General features: G+C 43.2%; 1 protein-coding gene across 5 annotated transcripts in view; it reads right to left on the bottom strand.

Annotated features, from left to right (window-relative positions):
* Positions 1–9441: 9441 nt before the first annotated feature.
* EPB41L4B (erythrocyte membrane protein band 4.1 like 4B) overlaps positions 9442–23455 on the bottom strand; it is a 114730-nt gene continuing 100716 nt past the window's right edge. For 2 of the 5 annotated variants that reach the window (XR_005659629.1, XR_005659631.1), the window contains 4 exons: positions 19623–19691; positions 17001–17146; positions 15286–15484; positions 9442–10307 (listed from right to left, as the gene is read on the bottom strand). Coding sequence is in view for 1 of the 5 variants with exons in the window: in XM_039910668.1 (XP_039766602.1) it covers positions 15415–15484; positions 17001–17146; positions 19623–19691 (285 nt within the window). In the remaining 4 variants the exon portion in view is untranslated. Of the gene's footprint in view, positions 10308–14916; positions 15485–17000; positions 17147–19622; positions 19692–23455 lie in introns of those variants that run through there. The other 3 variants (XR_005659630.1, XR_005659632.1, XM_039910668.1) reach the window with 2 other exon arrangements.

The raw sequence follows: 23455 nt of genomic DNA, 5'->3' as shown, positions 1-23455 counted from the left end.
TCCATTCCAAGGACCCGAGGGACTAAGGAATATTATTATTATGATATCTGCTAAGCACGTTACTGTGTCTTGAGCACTGTTCCTAAGTGCTGGGATAAAAGCAAATTAATATGGAGATTTCTTTCTCTCCTCCCAAATCAAGGGTTTTGCTTCTGCTCACCCAGATACCCATGGAAGGATGACACATTATGGGAGTAATTTTGAATCTGCCTCGTGGTGAGGTGGCCTTTTCCAGTAAATAAACCTATCCCGACCCTACCATCAGCTAAGTAGGTTGATCTCGTTAGATTCTGCGTCGTGTCAGAAAGGCATTTGGGGTGGAGAAGAGAGAGAGAGAGTAGATGGAATTCCTCTTCCCTCTCTCAAGCATGAGTGGCTATTTCCATCGTTTTTCCCCCAATCTTAGTATCTGGTGCGAAGTGTTTAGATCCTTGCAGCTGAAGGACCTGGATTCTAATTCCAGCTCCTCCTCGTGTCTGCTGGGTGACCTTGGGGAAGTCACTTCACTTTTCTGGGCCTCAGTTACCTCAGCGGTAAAATAGGGATCAAGAGTGTGAGCCCCACGTGGGACAGGGACTGTGTCCAACCTGATTAACCTGTAGCCATCCCAGCACTTACTACAGCGCTTGGCACATACGAAATGCTTACCCAGGTACATACCTATTCACTATTATTAGTAGTATTATCATTAGGTCTGGTAAGATTCTCTGCCTGGAAGAAGAAAAGACAGTTGAGCTCACAGGATGCTAAATATGTCATCACATCAACTATTACTAGAAGGCCTAGAGTTGCCTTCAACCTTTCCAGGAAGACCCTGCCATCCTAGCAGGAGAGAAACATCAATTCATGTGTGAGACGGCCCCCCTGCCTTCCCCCCAAATCTCTTCTCCCAGATGGTTTTTCAGTGGGCACTCCTAGTGTAGGAAACCAAACGTTTGGCATTTTTACCAAATCCCTGTTACAATGACGCTATTTATAGCGCCCTCGTTCTCAGAAGAAAGGAGAACAGAGTAGTCTTTTAGTCAAATTTGCAACAGACGGCAGTAAAATCAGGTCTTAGAGCACTTCAATGCCATTTACCTATTGCCTGAAATTAGATAAGGAACTGAAAGCCCAGTATGTGAGAGGAAAGACCGAGATAGGTAAAAAAAAAAAAAAATTGTTTAAAATGGAGCCGGAGGAACCATTTCCACTGGCATAGAAAATTTCATTTCACTGGTTTTTTATGGGATTTTTTAGGTGCTCACTATGTGCCAGGCACTGTACGAAGCCCTGGGGTAGATACAAGATAATCAGGTTGGAGTGGTTTCCACCCCAACTGAAAGGGCACTGGCTCATTTTGGTCCAAGATTTCGAAATGGTTTTCCGCAACCTGTGCAGATGTGAGTTTTTAGCTGTCCCCCCACGGGGTTCGCGGTCTTATTCCCCATTTGACAGATGAGGCAACTGAGGCTCAGAGAAGTGAAGTGATTGGTCTGAGGTCACAGAGCGGACAAGTGAAAAAGTCAGGATGATGTTTATATCTATACAACATACATTTTCTTGCGCTGTTTCTCGGTGGAAGTTCAGAGTGCATCCATCTGGGTGTTTTGTCAAGGAGCTCGATATTAAAATTTCATGCCAAAGGTGAAACTAAAAATGATGTAGCCAAAGATTAGTAGGGAAAGGGGATCAGAGAAATGTGCTTGAGGCTGATCTTGAAAATATTTTTTGTTTACCATTTTTTTAAGCTTTGGCATATTTCTAATAAGCCAGAGGGTTCCACGGAAAATCTCTCGAGCTTCCCTTTCACAGCCTCCTGTGGAAAAGAGCCTGAAGGTTGCTAATGTAAATGACTGCAAGGTATACCATACACTAAGCATAGACTTTAGGTTCATTTTTACAAAAGTGTCCCTAGCCGCCACAAAGCACTGTGGATAATGTTGCTCACTGGATGCTGAAAGCAAGTCCTTGTGGAGTAGAGGACTACCTGGGGATGGATTTCTTTGCAGATAATCTTTTTTCTAACCAGAATCTATCCGATCTAACCCCTAACTCTGCCAATCCTGCTCTGCCTACAGAACCATATTTTCCAGGATATTTTCCTGAAAGTAAGGTGTCTTTGATGTTAGTGGATCCGGACCCTACCTTGCCACTTAGGCCGGAATTCTTGATGTCAGAGTATCGGCCTGCTTGCCACAGGCATTTTCGACATTTGCAGCACGTAGCCCCTCTTCCTCCCTTCCTGTGTTGTCCGATTAGACCACCGAACAGTCCTCAGAATTTAGACAGGCCGGCCGGAGGGTTAGAAGAGACGCGCAGAACTTTCAGAACTACCGGGCATCAACTGTCCATCAGCCAACTTCTGCACCAACCGATACGCTGAAAAATCCAATCTAAAAACACATATCTGCACCGGTTCCAGAAAACCATTTTAAAATCTTGAGACCAGAATGTGCCGGTGCCTTTTTAGTTGAGGGGGGGAGACCGACTCTAGAAATATTTTCATTACTAAGAAACACAAAAGATGAGATTTGGGGGATTTGTATAGATTTTTTTTTTTTTTTTTTTTGCAGGGAAGGGGAATTTGATGCATGGAGCATTGGCCAAGTAAAGCCTTCTTTTTCTTTTTCCCTCCTGGATTTGAAAGGGATGATTAAGCAGCTGCGGCTGATGAGTTAAATGCTTTATTTGGAAAATTTCGTGCACAATCTTCTCCAGTGAACGCACAAACAAGTATAAAACAACGAGCCAATGAACGGAATTTGGGAAGTGATGATGTTCACCACTGAGAGGCAGTAGCAACCAAAATATAGTCAGCGGATAAATCAAATATGTAGTAATCCCAAATCAAAGCCAACGTAAAATTGTGCTTTAGAGAACATTTAGCAGCTTTTGAGCAAGACAAGCTGTGATTTTGTACAGTAGAGGTAAATAATCTCACAGAATCCTCTTGCCACACAAACATATTCTTCTGTTAATTTCAGTTACCAAATATACAAATTTCGTTTAGTAAATAGAAACACAGATTGGAACATGAAAACAAGGTTAGTCATTAGAAAAGACCTTGAAAGCCATTTGAAATTCAGCAAGACACCTCTGATTGCAAATCAGCAATAGAAAATTTCAAAGATCAAAGCAACATTCAATAGTTAAAATTAAACATGTATTCTAAATAGGAAAAGTCTATGTTCTCCACATTCTGAAAGAGCTGTGATCGAAACCAAGACACATGCTTTATTATCAAGCTCCTCTACTCACACTTTATGAAACATAGGCCTATCGTGGACACTTAAAGTTGGGACCTGCTTTGATGACCGATTAACGGTATCAAGGTGATGCCCGTTCAATATTTTGGGAACAGCAAAGGCCTTCGTAGAATAAATACGTTGCGTACAGGTCACTGTTAGAAAGTCCCAGATAAATATTTCATATACTTAAAAAAAATAATTTTTACATTTCATGCACTTAGAAACATGAAAAACGTTGGACTCTGAATTAATTTTGGATCGTTTGAAGTCCTTTCGTCCCGATGTTGTCTGAGTGCCAATCTGAGTCAGAGGAGTACGTCTCTCTTGATGGGAACACAATTCATTTTTCAAAAAGTTCAGATGAAAAACAAGGCACAGATCCTGACAGCTCGGTTTAACCCAGTGGAAAAATGATACAGTAACACAATTTGGAATTCCAGAGGGATGCATCAAGATTAAAATAGTTTTCTTCCTCTTCTTTCGCCCCAAGCTCCCACACCCATTTGATGAAGAATGCACACAAACAATGCCTTTTTCAAACACTGACCAACTCTGTCAAGCATTCATTTAATAATCTACATTCTACTTGACATCCACATACAGGGTTTCAGAGATAGATGTTTCCGTAGACCAAAAATACTCTCAGGACATGAATGTCCCATAATGTGTTCAGCGTTATCCTTGGTCTTACGAACTGAAAAATAATTTGTTAAATACACAGAATTTTTAAAAGAGACCGATTGTGCTTTGTGACATAAAATTATTACTCTTTCCTTATTCAAAGGCAGTTTATTTCCAAAACTGAAACTTAGGAAATCCCATTTCACACGATATTCTGTTTGTAAAGAACATAATACTTGCTTGTTTGTACATCCTACGTGACTCCACAGAAATAACCTGCTTGCCCCAAAGTTCAACCCTTTCTCCATCAGATCATATTTTTCCTACATTTCAAAATTCAACGTATAGCCCTTGTCCCACGGTGCAACACTTTATAGAGAGCTTTCCTTGTTTTCAATGCATTGATCTTTTAAAAACAAGCTTGATCTTTCAGGCAAAAGGAGAACTTAAACAAATCCCTTACGGAACCTCGGGAGCAATCTTAAGTGTGACATTCTGCTCTGAGCAACTTTCATTGGGCTGTGGGTTAGGAGGGTTCAGTGAAAATAAGCCCCCTCCTTCAATTCCTAAATGGTGCTATCTTCATTATTCACCTATAGAAAAATGGTCATTCCCTCCAATTTGAAAGGCAAGGTCATAAAGGAAGTGGAACTAGCTGTCAGGAAGACCAAGGAGGCTCAGAAATCTGAGTTCTACTACCAGGGGAGGGACTTCCATCCCATGAACTGTTGTTCGTGGATGAATTCATTAACTTTGTTTCAAGGACAGTAGCACCGGGCCCTTTTATGTGGATTTAAAAATCAATATGGGCTTCTTTTAGCAGGCCGATGGGAGAAGCCCAATGTTAATCTCATTCATTGTTTCGTCTTTGTCAGATTTAGGCAGAGGTCTCATTTTTTAGCTTTGAAGTGGGAGAAACTTCTCCTTCAGTTAAATATTTTCCACCCAATCAATGATATTTATTGAGCACTTACCGTATGCAGAGCACTACACTAAGCCCTTGAGAATGTACAATACCACAGGGTTGATAGACGCGCTCTCTTCCTACAAGGACCTTAAAATCCTGCTTTTCTTGTCTCCCTGTGGGCCCAAGGGGGAGTCAGTGGCTTACCAAGGAGAGGCAGTGTGGTAAACCATACTGTCGCCTGTCAATCATAAATGCAGGATTCCACTATTGCACACTATACATAGAATTGCTTGGTCTGGATGCATTAAAAACAATGGAAAACTTGGAAAGCAATAAGGAATCCAGTATACACCGTTGCCAGGTTTTATATTTGAGATATTGACAAGATTTTCTTTTTTTGTTGTTGAGTGAAGTGGTATGGCATAGTGGATAGAGCACGGGCTTGGAAGTCAGAAAGTCTCAGGTTCTAATCCCAGCTATGCCACTTGTCTGCTGCGTAACACTGGGCAAGTCTCTTTTCTGGGCCTCAGTTACCTCATCTGTAAAATGGGGATTGAGATTGTTAGCCCCACATGGGACAGGGACTGCGTCTAACTTGATTTGCTTGCATCCACCCCAGCGCTTAGTACAGGGCCTGCGTTTCAAGAAGTCTTTGGGGCGAAAAAGCTTCTGGGCTATAGAGTGGGGAAAGGAAAAGGAAAGGTGATTCTCCCTTTTGAGATTGATCAATGGGATTCCAGCTCTGGAGAGTCATGCCTTAACCGTGATGGCCTGCTTTCTGGGGTGCTAAACCACGCTTTGGGGGATAACGTTCTATTTATCATTATAATCACCTGATTAGAAGTTTCTTGAGGGTGGGGAACATGATTTTTACTTCTATTGTATGAACCCAAATTTCTAATACAGAGCTTTGCAGTCAATTGTATTTATTGAGAGCTTACTGTGTGCAGAGCACTGTACTGTACTATACGCTTGGAAGAGTACAACACAACACATTCCCTGCCCACAACGTGTTTACAGAAAGGAACTCAACAAATGCATCTAGGATATACGTACTGTGCTTCTGAACTGGCTTTTAAACTGTCCTGGAATGGAAAAATTGACAAAGAGAACTATTCAAAAAGGGGTTTTAAAATCCCAATAAAATCCATTTCTAGTATGACTTGTCCCTCAATTGAAAAGACAAAAGAGAAAAGAGATTGCGTGAATGAGAAGTAGGGTGTGAAACCCGGAAAAACAAAATGAAACTAACTAGAAATAAACTTTTTTCCCTTAGCAGTACAACTTATTTATTCATGCATTCTGCCACAGGGAAGGATTGGCATTCAATCACTAGAGTCACTTACAATCAGTCACAATAAATCACTAGAAAATCATTTAAAGAACAATCTTGATCTAATGATATACCATTTTTTCTAGGCAAATGGGCTTTTTTTACATCTCTAATTTCTGCAATCACCGTCCAATTTATTTGTAGCCTGTAAAGTTGGATCAGCAGTCGTTTAAAGAACATGAGCCCCACTGACTCAAAATTAAACAATGTGTGCACCTGAAAACCCTCCCTGGTCCCAAATCTGGATTATCAGGTGGTGTCCACGAAGACATGAAGGTGTGGATTCCATGATTATCTTTATTAATTGGGGTTGGCCAGGTAGCACTGGCCTGCAATTTCCTCACCTTTGGGACTGGGCTGGTTGTGATATTCCTCTTAGAAAACCCCGGTGAGAGAGGGAGAGATGGTTTGAGGGAGCTGAATTTCCATCTGTCACAGTGCTCTGGGTAACTAGACTGCTAGCTTCCTGCAAGCAGGGGTGGTGTCTACCAACTGTTGTATATTGTACTTTCCCAAGCACTTAGTCCAGTGCCCTACACACAGTAAACGTTCAATAAATACTCCTGATGGATTGACTGTTTTACTTGGAATCTGACACTCATCCATTCATTCATTCAATCATATTTATTGCGCCCGTACTGTGTGCATCCATGCCGGCCCATTATAGAATACTAATAATAATGATAATTGTGGTATTTATTAAGTGCTTACTAGGTGCCAGGCACTGTTCTAAGTGCCGGAGTAGATACAAGATAATCGAGTCGGACACGGCCCCTGTCCCACATAGGACTCACAGTCTCAATCCCCATTTTACATATAAGGGAGCTGAGGCAAAGAGAAGTGAAGCGACTTGCCCAAGGTCACCCAGCAGACAAGTGGCAGAGCCGGGATTAGAACCCAGGGCCTTCTGACTCCCAGGTCCATGCTCTATCCGATAGGCCGTACTGCTTCTGTATTTCTTCCCTTCTCATCACTGCGTGTGGAATAAATATTGGCTTTCCAGTTCCCTCTAAAGAGACCATTTATTTTGGCTACTGGTAAATGAGAGGAAGCTATCTAATAATAATAGTAATTGTGGTATTTGTTAAGCACTTACTGTGCGCCAGGTACTGTATTAAGCACTGAGGTTGGTACGAGCAAATCGGGTTGGACACAGTCCCTGTCCCACGTGGAGCTCACAGTCTCAATCCCCATTTCACAGATGAGGTAACTGAGACACAGAGAAGTGACTTGCCCGAGGTCACACAGCAGACAAGTGGTAGAGCTGGGATTAGAACCCAGGACCATCCGACTCCCAGGCCCGAGCTCTATCCACGCTGGTCCCTCTTAGGAAGGGCAGGATGCCCAGGGAAAGAATTTGGAGCATCAATTTTTACCTGCACTGAAGGTATTGGTTAGGACCGGGTGACCATCTAAAGGCAATTAAAAGGAATGGACAGGTCTTTCATCTGGAGTACGAATAATGGAAAATCCCATTACGATATATAACATTCCGATCTTTGCTCATGCATCAGTCCCTGCAGTAAAGACCCAGAGACTATACTTGAAGAAATTTCCCCCCGATTAGACTGTAATCTCGTCGAAGGGCAGGGACTGTCTCTATCTGTTACCGATTTGCACATTCCAAGCGCTTAGTATAGTGTTCTGCACATAGTAAGCGCTCAATAAATACTATTGAATGAAAATGCTATCACATATTTTTGGGAAAAGACCATGACAAAGCAGAATATTATAACAGGGAATGTTAACAGTACGTTATCCATCTCCATGCTCTATTGAGAGCATGTCTCTCTCAGTCGTGGAGAAGGAGGATGGCTTAGTGAAAAGAGAGAGGGCTTGAGGATCAGAGAGCTTGGGTTCTGATTCCGGTTCTGCCGCTTGCCCGCATAACCTTGGGTAAGTCACTTCACTTCTCAGTGCCTCGGTTTCCTCATCTGTGAAATGGGGATTCGGTATGTGTTCAACGGTATTTATTGAGCGCTTACTAAGTGCAGAGCATGTCCAATAGAACGGGTTCTACTTTCTACTTAGACTGTGAGTCCCGGCGGACAGGGACTGTATCCAACCTGATTATCTTAAATCTGCCCCAGTGCTTAGTACAGCCCTTGGTCCAGAGGAATTGCTTAACAAGTGCTATTGTTTTTCTTAACAGAATACTAGAACAGAAAGTACCACAACAAAAGGATTTGGTCATTAGGAACTATCTTCAGCTTAGATGACATGAAATTAATTTAACTAATTTACCTGGTCCAAATTTAGTTTCGACTCCAGTGAACTGTCCCAGTAGCATTTCTACGGAAAACACCGATTCGCAGCTCCTCGCCCTCATTAGCACTGAAATCAGACTGGATTATGAAGAAAGCAAAACCCGGTATGGAAACCAAAAGAGAGCAGCGAGAAGGGCAGAGACGGGAAAATAAATTTAGCAGAAGAGGCAGAAGCAACTGGAAGCATTTCAATACCCCCTCTAGACTGTAAGCTCACTGTGGACAGGGAAAGCGTCTACCGACTCCGATATTGTACTCTTCCGAGCACCTAGTACAGTGCTCTGCCACGGTAAGCGCTCGATAAATACGATCGACTGATCGACTGATTGAAGTGTTTGACTGGAGGAGAGTGGAAAGCAAATCAAGTCTAATTCCCTACCCTTTCTTCTCTCTGCCCAACTCTGGAAAGGGGGGCTGATTCATGCAGAACTCTATCCTACACACATGTATGCCCACAGATGTCATCTGCCTGACAAAGACACCGGCGTCCTCCTCCCAATATCAATCCATAGCCTCACAGAGCTGCCCGCACTGATGCCCAAGGCCAGGGTTTCCTTAAGCCAACTAAAGGGGCAGAACCGAACTTTAATTTCTGCCACCTCAGGTCAAGGTATCTGTTTTGATGCTATTGATGCCTGTCTACTTGTTTCTTTTTTGTTGTCTCTCTCCCCCTTCTAGAGTGTGAGTCCGTTGTTGGGTAGGGATTGTCTCTATCTGTTGCCGAATTGTACGTTCCAAGCACTTAGTACGGTGCTCTGCACTGACTAAGCGCTCAATAAATACTATTGGATGACCGAATGAACCTCTTCGGAGCCTTCCAAGATCAATCTGTGGTCACGTAAACCTTTGCGTCGGAGTAGAATGGTCTTTGAAATGGCATTTGTTAAGTGCTCACTATGTGCCAGGCACTGTTCTAAGCCCTGGGGCAGATACAGGCTAATCAGGGTGGACAAAGTCCCTGCTCTACAGTCTTAATCCCCATTTTACAGATGAGGTAACTGAGGTACAGAAAAGTCAAGGGACTCGGCCAAGATCATAGAGCAGACAAGGGACGGAGCTGGGATTAGAACCCAGGTCCTCTGACTCCCAGTTCCATGATCTATCCACTAGACCACGCTGCTTCTCTCCTAGTGGCTCACCCAACCCCTCTCTTTTCCCCGGGGGCCTCCACCTCTCCAGACCTGATTTGGTGTAAATTCTGAATCGAAAATGCCTTTAATCATTTCAGAGAGATAGTGGCAAAGATGGGCAGAAGCAGACAAATCTCTCCAGAAAAGAGTTTCCTGCAAGCCGCTGCTCCATGTTTGTACAAACGTTAGGTTCATTTTGAAAGCTGCAAATTTGCTAAGACAGATGCGGGATTCTGCTGACCATATGGAGTGCTAGAGAGAACTGCTCTTGGTGAATATCAGGAAAAACCAAATGGAACAGCAAAATAAACCAACCAGAAAGAGCATCTGGCTTTTCCTCCAACATTAGTCTGCCCACGTCATACCCGGTGACCCCCAAATCCTCCAAATGAATTTGATTTTTGTGCAGTGGAGTTATTGGAGCTATTTGCCAGGCTCTGAATCTGAGTTTTCCAAATTCATTGAGGATGAGATTACATCTAGAAGGGTCTGGAAGAAAAGCTGTAATATCCACTTACTCTCTCCTCGCCTTGGAAAGATTTATTTTTGCCTCCGGTGGGTTCTAAGCAAGTATCCAAAGTAGAGATGCTGAAGGATTCTGTTGCCTTTCGATATATGAGATCAGCTAGACAGTTGCATTCAGACAATCTGCACGATTATTGTTATCTGACTCGGTTACCGTAATAAGATTGGTTTCTTTGGATTAGTGTGATTCACCTTCCATTTTGTTGCGGTTCATTGAGGTGATGTCTCAGTTACCATGGTTACCCAGAAGGCTAAAGGACCACTCAGACGAATCTGGAAATATTGTTTTGATCTCTATGGAATGAGAAGAAAAACTTCCTGAATGCATGCATATGATTATCAAGCTTACAGCAGTTATTGACTGGTTTGTGAGACTCCTCAAAATTGGGTGCCTCTCTATTTTAAATAGGCATAAAAGAGAATGTGACCCTCCCCACCCCCCATACACACCAAAAGTCATTTTTCATTTCTCCTAGGGTGAACGAATGGAAGTCTTGTTTGAATGGGCTAGACCTTCACTTCCGATAGTTTTACAAACACTTCTTATAGCAGAGAGTCACATTTTTAACTGTATGAAAGTGCTGTCCTTCTATCTAGCTGGCAGGGTAAGGTTTTCATGGGGTACATTTATTATCCGAACTGTCACAGATCGTTCTAAAATGCCGAAATTGAAAAATTGATTATTTAGTCAAGCTTTAAAGACGAATAGAAAATAGACAAACTCAAGCCATTAGAACTATAGCCATGATAATTTCTCAAAGTGTTTCATAATCCTCAAAGAATGGATAAAGATGAGTGATCTAAACTGTAAAATAACTTTCTAGCTCATTCTGTGAGTACTAATATCTAAATAATTAATATTTTACATAACTTTAGCTCCTTTCACCAAAACATTTGTCAAACTGATGAGGTATAAAACTTGGATTCCTCTTCATCTTAAATGTGGATATGGACCTTACAAATGTGAAATAAAATTAAAGTGCTTTTTAAAAAATCTTTCATTTTTTATTCCCTTCAACTTCCAAACCAAGATTTATGGCTTTCTATTTTTACAAATCACGTAGGCTGCTTCTTCTCATGCAGCTTTTGGCCAACAGTATTAGGAGCTAAGTTTATGTGAAACAGATTTGAGTTCACAAAAATACAATTGGTCTTTTCACTGGATGGCAATTTTCAGAGTAATTTGTTCTTTCCCTGCTAGGAGTTTGTAAAGCTGAATCTATTGGATTAACAAAATGATTTATAAGGAAATTTACCACGGAAACTGAACCGAGCAATCCCTATCCGACTGCTCCCCATTCATCTCTTTTCCTCCCAAAGGACCAAGGATTAACCCCAATTTATCTCCTCTTCTCCCCACTATTCATGCTAGGCTTGCCAATAGGAGTTTATGGAGCCTAATCACCCCTTCATTCATTCATTTATAGTTATTGAGCACTTTCTGTGTGCAGAGCACTGTACTAAGCTCTTGGGATAGTACAATACAATAAACAGTGACATTCCCTGCCTTCACCTCCGCTAAAGGAAGCAGAAGAGAGAAAGGATTGGGTTCATTAACTCTAAAAATATTCATTCAGCCCTGACTGGAGACCCGAACTCTGTGTGTGTGTGTGTGTGTGTGTGCGCGCGCGTGGGTGTGTGTGTGTGTGACAGACATACCCCAAATAATTGGGGAAATGAGGAGGACAGAAGGGTGAGAATATTGTGACTGTCTTCTGACCTATCTAGTTGTCCTTCCTACTGAAAGGAGGCACCGCTAATTAAGAAGTTAACCCCAGACTGTGTGACTGAAAAGGCCAACGTGGAACCCACAATGTCACTAACCCGTGCACACAAAAAGGCCACCCTTTGCCGGGTTGTCAGAAATGTTCCACTGCCGTTGGCAGCTGAGGCACATTTGCCGGCCCACGTGCACACAACCAAAACTGTCTGTGAAGAACAGGAGATCCTTTCATTCCATCCTTCCAACCCTTTATGGACTTGAGGGATGAAATGCACTGGCTCCCAAATTCTGTCACAGTGAAAGAGAGAGAGAGAGGGAGAGAGGGAGAGAGAGAGAGAGAGAGAGAGAGAGAGGGAGAGAGAGAGTGTGTGTGTGTGTGTGTGTGTAGCTTGACTGTCATTCTCACTGATGAGCAGGCCTGTGTGTGTGTGTATGTGTGTGTGTGTTTGTGTACGTGTAAGGTGACCATCATTGTCACTGATGATCAGGCACCTGCTCCTGACACAGAGAACAAGATCACAGCCCCGACTCTACGATGAAAAGCCTCCCACGTCAGCTGGCCCTTAGGTCCCGATTTAGTAGGGGCAGCTCTGGGGTTCCTTAGGCTGACCCAGCCACACTTTAGAACGTACACTGCTTTGGGAGAAGCAGCGTGGCCTCGTGGAAAGAACACGGGGTCAGAGGACCTGACTTCTAGTCCCAGCTCTGCTGATTGCTTGCTGTGTGACCTTGGATTAGTCACTCAACTTCTCAGTGCCTCAGTTTCCTCATCTATAAAACGGGGATTCAAAAGCTGTTCTCCCTCCCACTTCGGCCGTGCACCCCACTGGGGACGGGGACTGGGTCCGACCTGATTATCTTGTATCAACCCCAGCGCCTAGTACAGTGCTGGCGTATGGTAAGTGGCTAACAAATACCACAGTTATGATTATCACACAAATGCCCCAAGATTTCAATTGCCCTGGATAAATTGATCAGGTCTACAGCTGCTCCCTAAACTATTGCTCCCCATCCAGGCTGCAAGCTCGCTGTGAGCAGGGAATGTGTCTTTTATATTGTTCCAGTTTACTCTCCCCAGTGCTTAGCACAGTGCTCTGCACGCAATAAGCGCTCAATAAATGTGATTGGCTGACTGACGTGCTCAGGATATGGGCCCAGGCTAGATCCATCAGCATTCAGGAACTTGTAGTGAGGGTCCCGCGTAAGAGGAATTCAACCCCACCTTGTTAGCGTGGATCCCACGTAAAAGGCATTAAACTCCTCCTTGTTTTTCCTCTCCTGCTGGGGAGACTCAATGAAAGTCCTGGTAAGCCTATTCAAGGGAGTCCCGAGACCTGAGTTCTAAACCTGACTCCACCACTTGCCTGCTGTGTGACCTTGGACAGGTCGCTGAACTTCTCTGTGCCTCCGATTCCTCCATTGTAAAATGGGAACTCAATACCCATTTCTCCCTCTCTCCTAGACTGTAAGCCCCGTGTCTGACCCGATTGCATCTACCCCAGCACTCAACACAGTGCTTGCATAAAGGAAGCGCTTAACAAATACCACTATCATTATTATAATAATAACAATAACGCATTTTAATAATTAATGATTATCATTACTACCCCTGTCACCTGGGCAGATGGATAGAAGCCGTTCTATCCTTTCGTAATGCACACTAGCTCTTTGCGACTAATAGACCACATAGAGTATAAAACTTCGAGTTAAGTAAAAAAGGTCTAAAAAGGTAAAACAAGAATGGTCAGTATAGGAATGATGGACGTGCTAATACCTCTGTGACATTTTCCCTCATGACTAAACTGCTTAATGAGGTTGAGGAGGAGTACTTAACCCCAAAGCTAAATGAGAATTCAGTCTGCTAGCCTGCTTCTAAACTCTGGCTAGATGCTTAAAAATATATTCACTTGAAGTTCCGCTCCCTTCTTCTTTGAAACGATTAACTCATGCCTGGGTTGACGGCCCAAGAGGATACAATCCAGGAGAGGTAAGGCTGAGAAGGTTCTTGGTTTAAATCATTTCATTCTCGAGGATGGTTTCTGTTTCTGAAAACTCATTCCTTCCTAAATCCAACCCCAACCACAAACTCTTGGGCTCTGAGCATCTGCTCTTGGTCTGATATTTGATACGGTGTCGGGATCACATATGAGTTGATAACGTTTGGCATGAGAATTTTTTTTTTTTTTTTACTCTCTGTGAGTTTCTGAAAGAATCTGCGTTTGGGTCTGTGCTGAAACCCCAGAGATGAAGAAAAGTGAGTCCAAATATGATGGTTGGAAAGTTCTGCCTGGAATATATTATTCCAAACCCATCCTTCTCTTGATGTGAAATCCACTAAATGGACCAGGGAGCAGAAACTGTCCATCTAGGACTGGAGGATGCCCTTATGGCACTGGTGGATAGTTTTCCATTTTTCCAGTGGCACTCAGTTCAGTTTGTGTTTATCTCAAAACGATAAAGGCGGTATTGAATTTTACGTCTTAAAAAAAAAGCTCATATTCATTTATAGTCCTGATATAGTCACAAGTAAGTTTTCAATCTAGAACCGGCAAATATATTCAAGATCTGTTCTATTCAAATTTCCTCTGAGGAAAGCATAATCTCATTAAATTTCCTGTTGGCTGTAGGCAGTCCGCTGAGTAGATTTACAGCTATTGATAAGCATTAGTATCAAATGACTTGGCACCATTCAGTTTTAAGAATTAGAACAAGTCAGCAAACTGTACAGTGCAACATAAAAATATAGTTCTTGAATTTTTCCAAAAGATATGTTTTCGGTCTTGTAACAGAAAATGAGTTGAGCACATTAAAAAAAAAATCACTTTCCCTTATTCAACTGTAAATTAAGTAACATATTTTTAGCAGTTAAATCATGCTAATGGATTAGTATCTTAATGCCATCAATTATTATTATTAATTACGATCATTAAGATCATTGTGGGATTTCAGTTCTTGGTTTATTGAAGAAACTGTATTAATACCAATCAGAGGTGAATGTTCCGGGTTTGCTTCAACCCAAGTTATGAATTAAATGACTTTAATGTTCAGATGAAGGATTTGGGGAACTATTGATGAATTCATTGTTTCTTCTGACTTGATTTTACATCAGTCTGAGTAGAGATTAATTTTCAGAACTGTATAGGATCTGTTTAGTTTTTGTGGGAAATTAACAGTCGGGAATCAAGGTGAAATAATCTTTTTGTTCCTTAGAAATGATTCTTTAACAAACAGCAGCATCTCAGTACAAGTTTCAGTTATACAAAATGACATTTTCTAGATTGCTATCAAAATATTCTGCATACCATTAATTTCTGTGCACTTATTAACATATGTACAGAAGAACGGTTCCCAAAAGGAATCTCCGGTTGATTTTTTTCCCACTGAATCATTTTTTTTCCCCTTAGATATACCAAAACAAGCCCCAGATTTGCTTTAAGCTGTAGAAAACCCATATCGGAGAAATAAAAGGGTGAAAGATTGATTTCTCAGCAACACTAGAATAAAGGAACTCTATAGTCAAAGACAAGCCAAAAGTTAATTTTAACCAACCGTGGTGAATCCAGAAGAGCCAAGCACACAACACATTTTCATGATGCATTATGTTGGGTACACTGAAGCTAAAGACCGTAAACAGACAGAATATTCTGCTCCATCCTCCTTGTGATGAAAGGGAGAAGTTCATAATTCTGTCATCAACATTCTCTTCATCATCTTTTCCCTCTCAAGTTCATGCCTGACGGTCTCTGTGCTGAATGAAGGAATCGGTCAGGTGAATATTGAGGTAAGGCAGAATTCGACACAAATAACTAACCGAGGGAAACACCGCGCGACAAGCAGTGTGGCGTGGTAGATAGAGCACGGGCCTGGGAGTCAGAGGGCCAGGGGTTCTAACCCCGGCTACGCCACTTCTCTGCTGAGTGACCTTGGGCAAGTCACTTTACTTCTCTGGGCCTCAGTTTTCTCATCTGGAAAATGAAGATTGAGACAGGGGACAGGGACCGTGTCCAACCTGATTTGCTTGTATCCAACCCAGCGCTTAGTACGGTGCCAGGCCCATAGTAAGCGCTTCACCGATATCATTATTATGAATTGCCACAGAATATTCAGGTAATAAATTTGCCTCTCGTTTGCTGGCTGATGAATCAGAGGGTATCTAATTCTATTAAGACTCAGATGGGATCTGTGAAATTTTTTTCAGGTTGCCCATGTGATCACAGTTTCTAGTTATTCTGTGGCACCTGAAGAAGGATCAGTGGATTCTAAAGGAATCTGTCACCCTGGAACCTGCAATTTATTTTTTTTTAACCAAAGTGCATGTTTTTGTCTTTTCTCTCCCTCTTCCTCACCACTAAATTCTAATCTCTTTGAGAGCAAAGGCCATGTCTTAATCTTCCTCATAGTCTTAGCACCTAGGATAGCACTCTCGATTAATCCTGATGTTGATGATGATGATCACGAGAAGATAGCTAGATAATAATAATAATAATAATAATAATAATGTTGGTATTTGTTAAATGCTTACTATGTGCAGAGCACTGTTCTAAGCGCTGGGAAGATACAGGGTAATCAGGTTGTCCCACGTGAGGCTCACAGTTAATCCCCATTTCACAGATGAGGTAACTGAGGCACAGAGAAGTGAAGTGACTTGCCCACAGTCACACAGCTGACAAGTGGCAGAGGCAGGATTCGAACTCATGACCTCTGACTCCCAAGCCCATGCTCTTTCCACTGAGCCACGCTGCTTCTCTAGATCATCATAGGTCGTCTCCCAGATGCTTAGTACAATTCTCTGCACAGCGTAAGTGCTCAATAAATACCGTTGGTTGATTTAAAAAAAGATAGTATTTGAAAAAAACACTTTCTATGTGCCAGGCACTGAACTAAGCGCTGGGTAGATACAAGATAATCAGGTTGGACACAATCCATGTCCCACATGGGGTTCAGATTATGGGTTAACCCCACTTTAACAGATGAGGTTAACTGAGGCACAGTTTGTCACAAAGCAGACAAACGGCAGAGCGGCGATCAGAAGTCAGGTCTTCTGACTCCCAGGCTCCATGCTCTTCTCGCTAGGCCGTGCTGCTTCTCTTAGATAATATTGACTACGTAATAGGTAATTAACCAGCCAGGTGCTTAGCATGGCAGGAAAACAAGGCAGTATTTTCTCCATATCAGGTAAAGGACGATATGGGAATGAAATGAACTCTGATTCGTAGGACCTTTACCGAAAGAGAAACTCAGTCTATTAACATTCAGAGTTTTACCTGTCCACCAGAGAAATGGGCTTATGTGTCGTATACATTGTTTGCACTGTTGAGACGGTCTCTGTCAACGGCCTCACTGTGGTCGTCGGGGTCACTGGAGAAGGCAACACAGCGCAGGGCTGTATTTTATTTTCTTTAAAATCTGCCTGAGAAGACAGAAAGTAGCAGATTAATAGTAGTTGCGTCGCCTGCTTTCACTGTGTTAATCTCCCCTAAGCGAGTGAACATCTCTCTCATCAGGAGGGGGGAAGAAAACAGGTTGAACCTGTCGTTGACAGGGATGGGTATCCTCATGTGAAAATGGTGACATAAATCTTCCTTCCCAGTTGTGGAAAATGGAGTGCAAATGGGCTCCGATGCCAAGCTGCACCTTAAGGGGCCTGCTGCCTGATCACACAGGGGCCTGTGAGTCAGATCTGCCTGAAGATTCCTTTGTACATCATCAAGACGGGAAGCACTTTTTATTTATTTATGGTATTTGTGAAGCATGTGTCAAGCACTGTTCTAAGCTCTGGGGGAGATACAAGCTAATCAGGTTGGACGCAGTCCATGTCCCACATGGGGCTCACAGTCTTCACCCCCCATTTTACAGATGAGGTCCCTGAGAGAACTTAAGTGACTTGTCCAAGGTCACATAGCGGAGATGTGGTGGAGCCAGGATGAAACCTCAGGTCTTTCTGACTCCCAGGCCCATGTTCTATCCACTAGGCCATGCTGCTTCACCAATGCATCGCTGTGCAGGTGGTCGCTATAAGGTTCAACTAAAGAATTCACTCTTAGATGAGACCCTGAAGTCCCAGGCTTGGAGACCCTTTTCCAGAAGTGTCCAAGATCTCACAGAAATGAATTAATAGCAAGTTGAACTGTTTCTAAGACATCCACTCCATCTAGTGACCTTTTGATCATCGTTCTGAATTCATTTGGAAATGGATACCACATTAATCTAATCTCCAGCCCAATGTTTTAAATCCCACCGTATGCACTATATATCGATATGCCAAAGAACACCTTCCACCCCTTTTGGAAAGACGGTAAAATTAGACGTTTAGTAGTCGAAGGCGTTAAAGAGAGATGGAAGAAAAGTCTCCTTTAAGTGACAGCCATTTTGTCCTGGATCTGGGCTAAAGGGGAGGCATATCCATGCTCACTTGGTTCAATCAATCGTATTTACTGAGTGCTTACAATGTGCAGAGTACTGTAGGAAGTGCTTGGGAGAGTTCAAAACAATGGAGTTGGTGCACAATCGCTGTCCCTGGCCAGCTTATATCTTCCTTCTTGATTGATGGAGATCTAGGATCCTTCAAGGGGCCCCTAGTGCAGCCAGAGATTTTAATGATTTCCTAATTCCCTCCTCCTGTTTCTGCTGAAACCAACAGGCCTCCTCTGCACAGCTGAGGCAGTAGTCTGCTGACAGAATCCAGGAGGCCTTCCAGATCAGGGCCTCCTCACCCTTCCCAATCCATCATCATCTAGCCAAACGTCAACACGTTCCCAGACCAGACCTATCTTCCTGACTCGCTCTCCCCTCCTCTTGAGGCCCTTCCACTACCTGAAGGGAATCAAGGTCCATCTCCTTTCCTCACCAATCTTTCTAAACAGTTCTGCTCTCAGGGGCTGGGCTGGCTATATGGAAAATCTTTGGAACACTATTCCGCAGTGGGGTCATCCAACAGATTTTTCAATCTGTGGCACCATGAATCACCTGAGGTAATTCCTACGGCTCGACATTAATCGTTCGAGCTCAGGGGTCCAATTTTCCTCTAAAAATAAACCAAGGGAGGAATTTCCTAAACCCTCCCATCACGGCAGTGAGCCATTAGCTCGCTCGGGGCTGTGGCCGGGAGGAAAGTCCGGGAGGAAGGGATGTTGGCCACTGCGCCCAGCCTGAATTTTCATCCTGAATTAAGGCATCTGCTGTTTCATAAGCAGCCCCTCTCTGGCAATTTGCTCCCAACCCTTTGCCTCTGTTTTACACACAAAGTTCCCTTTGATTAGGCAGGGAGCAGACACCTGCCTCAGAAACTGCTTGGGGAAGATTGAGGTCAGACTATCCCTCCAGATCCTTAACACAGGCTGACTCCTGCAGGTCACGCAGCCGGATTTTATTCTCTAGATTTATTTTATTTTAAGGTGGGATGAACAGTGACTTTGGTATGTCTGGGAGAGACCTACCCAGGCCAACAAGCGCACAGTCGAGTGGATAGAGCGCGGGCCTGGGAGGAAGAAGGTCATGACTTCTAACCCCGGCTCCGCCACTTGTCTGCTGTGTGACCTTGGGCAAGTCACTTCACTTGTCTGTGCCTCAGTTACCTCACCTGTAAAGTGGGGATTAAGACTGTGCGCCCTAGGCAGGATAGGGACTGTGTCCAACCGATTTACTTGTATCTACCCCAGTGCTTAGTACAGTGCCTGACCCATAGTAAGCCCTTAACAAATACCATAATTTATTTATTTTCTGATTCCCATGGAGAACAGACGCATCTGGTTGCTTCGAGCACACAACGCACAGCACGAGCTTTATCGTCAGGACCGATCGCTTTCTGAAAAATCCCTGTTGAAAAGCATTCAGATATCAAGTGCCGTTCTAAACAACGCAGCGTTTCGGTTCCGGGTTCTACTTACAGAAAACTGTGGTGCTGTTGTAAAAGGATCGAAAAAAGGATTAGATGGATCAGCGGGGAATGTCTTTATCTTTAAAAAAGATAAAGAAAAAGATGTTATTTTCAGAGCACAAAAATGAGAAAGCATGAAGCAAAGCATCACAGTCTCCCAAGAACTTTTAATAAATCAGAACGCAAAGGCTCGGGGGAGCTAATGAAAACTGACAGAAGCAAACCACAACAAATAGAAACGGCAAATACCCAGACAGCAAATACGACCGGTTGATGGGATTGTTTCGTCCATGCAGTTTAGGCTTTGGAGGAATAGTCCCCACTTCAAGAAACCGGTTTGGCGTCGATGACACAGAGTGCAGCTTGCCTGGCTTTTTCAGCGGGAATCCATGCATATCGACCATGGCACAGGCCTCTCGATTAGGACATATAGAAAAGCGGGTTCAGCCAGAAGCAGCGACAAAAACGATCCTTATCTAACAGCACAGGGTTTCTGAACAAAGTGCACTGTGATTGCACAGCTGAGAGGGATTTGGAGCTCACCCACCTCCTTTCTTCCCAACCCCCTCTCTCTATTACCAGTGTTTAGGGTTTCCGGTGGCAAGCATTTAGGTCCTCCCCCACAGCATTTATCCATCTATTTATCTATTCTATTTATTTATAGTCATGCCTGTTTGCTTGCTTTGTTTTGTTGTCTGTCTCCCCCCGCTTCTAGACTGTGAGCCCGTTGTTGGATAGGGATTCTCTCTATTTGTTGCCGAAATGTACTCTCCAGGCGTTTAGTACAGTGCCTTGCACAGAGTAAATGCTCAATAAATGCTCTCGTTTGATTGACTGACCGATAGAGTCACGTGTCCGGCTGCTAGCTCGGGCGGGGCAGGTTAATCCAGAGAGGATATCCCCTACCTCCTCCGTTACCTGTTCTTCACTGGCCCCAAACCAGAGAGGCATGGCTGGGAGAGGCTGAGGAAAGCGCTTAGAAACTCGTGACACGTTCATTCAAACGGATTTATTGAGCACTTACTGTGTGAAAAGCACTGTACTAAGCGCTTGAGAGAGTACAACATAATAAACAGGCACGTTCCCTGCCCACAATAAGGTTACATGGTAAGCATTTAACAAATACTGTAATAGTAATCACAGGAATCCTGTGTTTTCCCGAGGGTTTTCTTTGCTTTCATGTAGCCAAATCTGCTTCTGGCTTCAATCAATCCATAGCACCTTCTCAGGCTAGAATATTGATAAGAATAACAATAATAATAGCTGCATATGCTAAATGCTTACTATATGCCAGGCACTGTTCTTAGTGCTGGGGTGGATACAAGGAAATCGGGTTGGGCCCAATCCCTGTTCCACATGGGGCTCACAGTCTTAATTCCCATTTTACAGTTGAGGGAACCGAGGCCCAGAGGAAGTGAAGTGACTTGCCCAAGGTCACACAGCAGACATGTGGTGCAGGCGGGGATTAGAACCTAGGTCCTTCTGACTCTTATCCACTAGATCATGCTGCTTCTCTAACATTATACTTGATTGACTATACTTGACCGATTGATTGAATATAGGCTCTACTTGGGCAGGGAATAGGTTGTCTCTGGAATTTCCCTCTGCATCTGAACCCTAACTCCAGGCTACAGAGATGGAGCACTATAAATTTATGAATAAGATGAAAGTGACAGATCCTAGATTGATTGATTGGTCATAAACTCCTCAGGGACAGAGCCAGTGTCTTCTACTTTAATTGTATGCTCCCAAGTGCTCAGTGTACAGTAGGGCATTCAATAAGTACCGATGACGATGAAAATGATGTGGGGGGAGAAATGCATATATCAAATGCTAGGAAACCCCTGATAGCTCTTCTAAATACTTTGTGTGATTCTAAAACGTTCGAGTAACTTTCTGAAGGTGATACAGCAAATCAGTGGGAAGGCAGGATTAGTCCGGTTTTATTTGGTCCTGATATTCACTCTCATCTCTGTAACTGGGCATCAGCCATATTCAGTCCTTTTTTTGCCCCTCAGTACAAAGTTTCTGTCAACTTAACTGAAATACCTTTATAAGTTTCTCAGGCTACACGAAGGTCAGTGCAAACTTGAAAATTGGCAGAATTGTTGCCAATCCTTGGAGGTAGAAAGCAGTGTCCCAGCTCTCCAGTGGAGAGAAAATCATAACTCTCCTGTCTTAACAAGATATTGATTCATGGTTGAAAAAGGACCCATCAGCGATTTCTGCTTTATGTACCTTGTTTCTCTGTAGTCCCTGTAGATTTCAACCATTTCCAACGACACAGTTGATGCGTTTCTCCTCTATTTTTTCCCCAATTTCTTGATATGTTTGATATCATATGGTGTTATGTCTCTCTCCTGATGAAATGAGGCTACCCGGAACATGTGTTTGCGGTCGTGTCTGTGGACAAAACTACTCCAACTGTCTTGTTTTCATTTTGAATTTGACACGTGTCAGTACCGAATGGATGTCTTTTATGACCTGCCGGGTACTGGTTAGGCAATAGAGTCCGTTCAACTCAGTTCAGGAAAGATTTAGGGTTAGCCTGCCCTGTGTTCGGCAGCTTCAGCTCTCAGGTCAAAGAGCAATGGAGATTCCATTCTGAATCCTGTGACCTGTCCTAGGCTAGCCAGGCCACTTAGAAATCTGCAAATAAAACAGGCCTCTCCAAACCCTTAGCTTCTTACATCTAGAAATGTGGATGTTAAGTGTGGCTTTTTCCTGCAGAGAAGAAGGTACTGTAGTAAATCAATGCGGTGATGAAAGCCCAATAAAGTTTGGTTTTAATAGGCTGAAAACAAGTATCCTTTCTGGGAATCGTCTGTCTGGGCTACCACAGATCTGGTGACACGATGAATACGTGAATGAATGAATGAAAGGAATGAGCTGAGGATCATGCCAAGGTTATGGGCATTATGGGAATTGAATCCCCATCTGATGGATGTTTAAACTGAGGCAAAGAAAATTTAAGTGACTTGACCAGGTCACACAGCAAGCAAGTCGTGTAGCCGGTATTGGAACCCAGGTCTTGTGATTCTCAGTTCTGGTTTCTTTCCCATAGGTCACGCTGCTCTTCCAACCACTTTAAAAAATATGTTCCTTGCAAGTTTCATCCTCTCTTAAAATTCTCAATTAAAAATAAAATAAAAAGAAGGAAAGCAGCACAGAATGACTCACTTAAATCACTGACCCTTCTTCATGATGAGTTTCTTTTCTCATTAGAATCCTCAAGCCTTGCTGAATCAGCCTGCACCTAATAATAGTAATAGCTGGTATCTAATAACAATAGTAATAGTATTTGTTAGGAGCTTACTATGAACACCAAGCACCATACTAACCATTGGATCACAGTCCCTGTCCCACACAGTGTTCGCCTGCTAATGAACCTGGCTACAGTCTCACTCAAAATCTAGACTCAGTTATGGAAAATCAGAGCCTCCATGAGTCTGATCTGAATCTATGAGGAGAGACAGGCAGTGGGAACCTTTCTCTGGAGCTCGAATGGAAGTGTTTTAGATTTTCAGTTTACCTAAAGACCTCCACTGTAAACCACAACAGCCAAGGCAAGTGTTCAGGCTTCCAGAGTAGGGGGTAGCATGAACCTGGCTATCATTATTCCTCTCCCAGAACTATTCAAGGACAGAGATCCTGCTCAGAGACGCTTGAATCAAACACGGCGACACGCTCTGAGGCAGGCTTCCGCCTTCATTCCCCTGAGGCATGGAACTCTCTCCCTTGCTTTAATTGTTTCTCAAACCTGAGTCCATAGCAACGAACAGAAAGAAATACATCTCAGGAGGATTCCAAGGAGCAGTATAGCCTTGTGGAAAGAGTGTGGGC

This window comes from Ornithorhynchus anatinus, chromosome X3, assembly GCF_004115215.2.
Source record: "Ornithorhynchus anatinus isolate Pmale09 chromosome X3, mOrnAna1.pri.v4, whole genome shotgun sequence".
Taxonomy (NCBI): domain Eukaryota; kingdom Metazoa; phylum Chordata; class Mammalia; order Monotremata; family Ornithorhynchidae; genus Ornithorhynchus; species Ornithorhynchus anatinus.
Note: the sequence above shows the minus strand (reverse complement) of the source record. Positions and strands in the feature narration are given on the sequence as shown.